The sequence below is a fragment of the Bactrocera latifrons genome, unplaced genomic scaffold, assembly GCF_001853355.1.
Source record: "Bactrocera latifrons isolate USDA-ARS-PBARC rearing strain unplaced genomic scaffold, ASM185335v1 scaffold_57, whole genome shotgun sequence".
Lineage (NCBI taxonomy): Eukaryota > Metazoa > Arthropoda > Insecta > Diptera > Tephritidae > Bactrocera > Bactrocera latifrons.
The window spans coordinates 426,420-427,984 of record NW_017537234.1 but is presented as its reverse complement, the minus strand read 5'-3'; the positions used below and the strand labels follow the sequence as shown (position 1 = coordinate 427,984).

Sequence of the window (1,565 nt, the reverse complement as noted above, 5' to 3'; positions counted from 1 at the left end):
AAATTGGTCAAAAATGTTTTGCAAAATATAATTAGATTTTCAAAAATTTATTAAAATATTTTAAAAGTATTTAAAGCTTTTTCTCTCAAAACATTTTAATTAAAAAACAAAAAAAGTTTTCGAGCTGAATTATTCCGTTGCTCGTTGTTCCATTCCCACCTGTTCCAAAGTTTTTAATTTGAGATTCCAACGAATAAAAATAGTTTTAACGTTTCAAAAATCCTTCTCTGTCTCTTATTTCCACTCCAACCCACCTTTGCTCTTCATACTCGCAATTGTCATCACTATGGGCGTGCTATCAGCTGTCAACTGTCATGATTTTCGATTTCATCGCATACAAAAATGACAACTCAATAAACATTGGTAACGCCTCAAAGCTCAAACACAGATTTCGCGTGCCAGGTTGTCAAGCAGACGACAGACAGCCAAACTACCGTAGCAACTACCATGAAAGAAGTCGCCAACACCACAGCAAGCAGCCGACAGCAGTCAGCCAGTCAAACTCGCCGTGTTGGCCAAAAGTTGACGCCCACTTTCACATAAATTCACATAAATATCAATGGTGGTATTAAGAAATTGCCGTGAATATATCATTTACAGTGGCACAGCGTGCGACTCCTTGCGAGCGCAGACAACGGAAGACACTTGGCTTGGCGTGCCGCGTAAATGAGCAATCATCGTGACTGTTGTTGTCATTCGATTTCGCCCAAATTGCAACCGCCGCTTGTCAGTGCATTGAAAGCACTATGAAACTACTGGGCCCCGACCAGCGCTTCCCGCGCGGGGCAACGTCCAGGGCTGCATGAAAGCGCCTGTCATTTCGCCGCTGACACGCGCAGAGTCGCGCTCAAACTTGCATTGTCATTGCTTTGACAGCGCATTTAATGGAAAAGTCAGTTCGTGTGCTTAGTGAGGATAGCGGTCGCCTGTGAAAGGGGCGTACTTTCAAAGAAATTTCGTCATATGTTCGGCATTCCTGGCAACTCAATTTGCGGTTAACTAACATTTACTTAAATATTTATTTGTTGGTTGTTAATTTGCTAGCAGAAAACTTTAGTGATACTTACTTCTTTTCCCGCTTGCCAGCGCCGGTATCACGAAAGCCCTTCGCAAAGGGATTGTTATCGATTTTTAATTGAGTAATCTGTAAGTAGGAGAGAGAGAGAGAGAGAGAGAGATCGAGAATGGATTAATTGCAGAATAAATAAATTTATTTGTTTTAACAATAATTTTCTGTTTAGGTTGTGTGGTTTTTTATCTTATAATATAGTTATGTAATGCTAAGTTAAGATTATTAAATTAAGTTTCCTTAAGTTTTAATTAGGTTAAGTTAAGTTAAGTTTTCATATGTTGAAATTACGTTATGTTAAGTTAAGTTTTCTTACGTTACCGTTAAGTTATGCTAAGTTAAGTATTCTTATGTTAAAATTATGGTATGCTAAGTTAAGTTTCTTATGTTAAAGTTATGGCATGCTAAGTTAAGTTTTCATATGTTGAAATTAGGTTATGTTAAGTTAAGTTTTCTTACGTTACCGTTAAGTTATGCTAAGTTAAGTTTTCATATG

At 37.6% G+C, this 1,565-nt stretch overlaps 1 protein-coding gene across 1 annotated transcript in view; it reads right to left on the bottom strand.

The window, feature by feature from the left end:
* LOC108974575 (optomotor-blind protein-like) overlaps positions 1-1,565 on the bottom strand; it is a 27,634-nt gene that overhangs the window by 18,393 nt on the left and 7,676 nt on the right. The window contains exon 2 of the mRNA XM_018942488.1: positions 1,068-1,144. Within this exon, the coding sequence (XP_018798033.1) occupies positions 1,068-1,144 (77 nt within the window). The remainder of the gene's footprint in view (positions 1-1,067; positions 1,145-1,565) is intronic.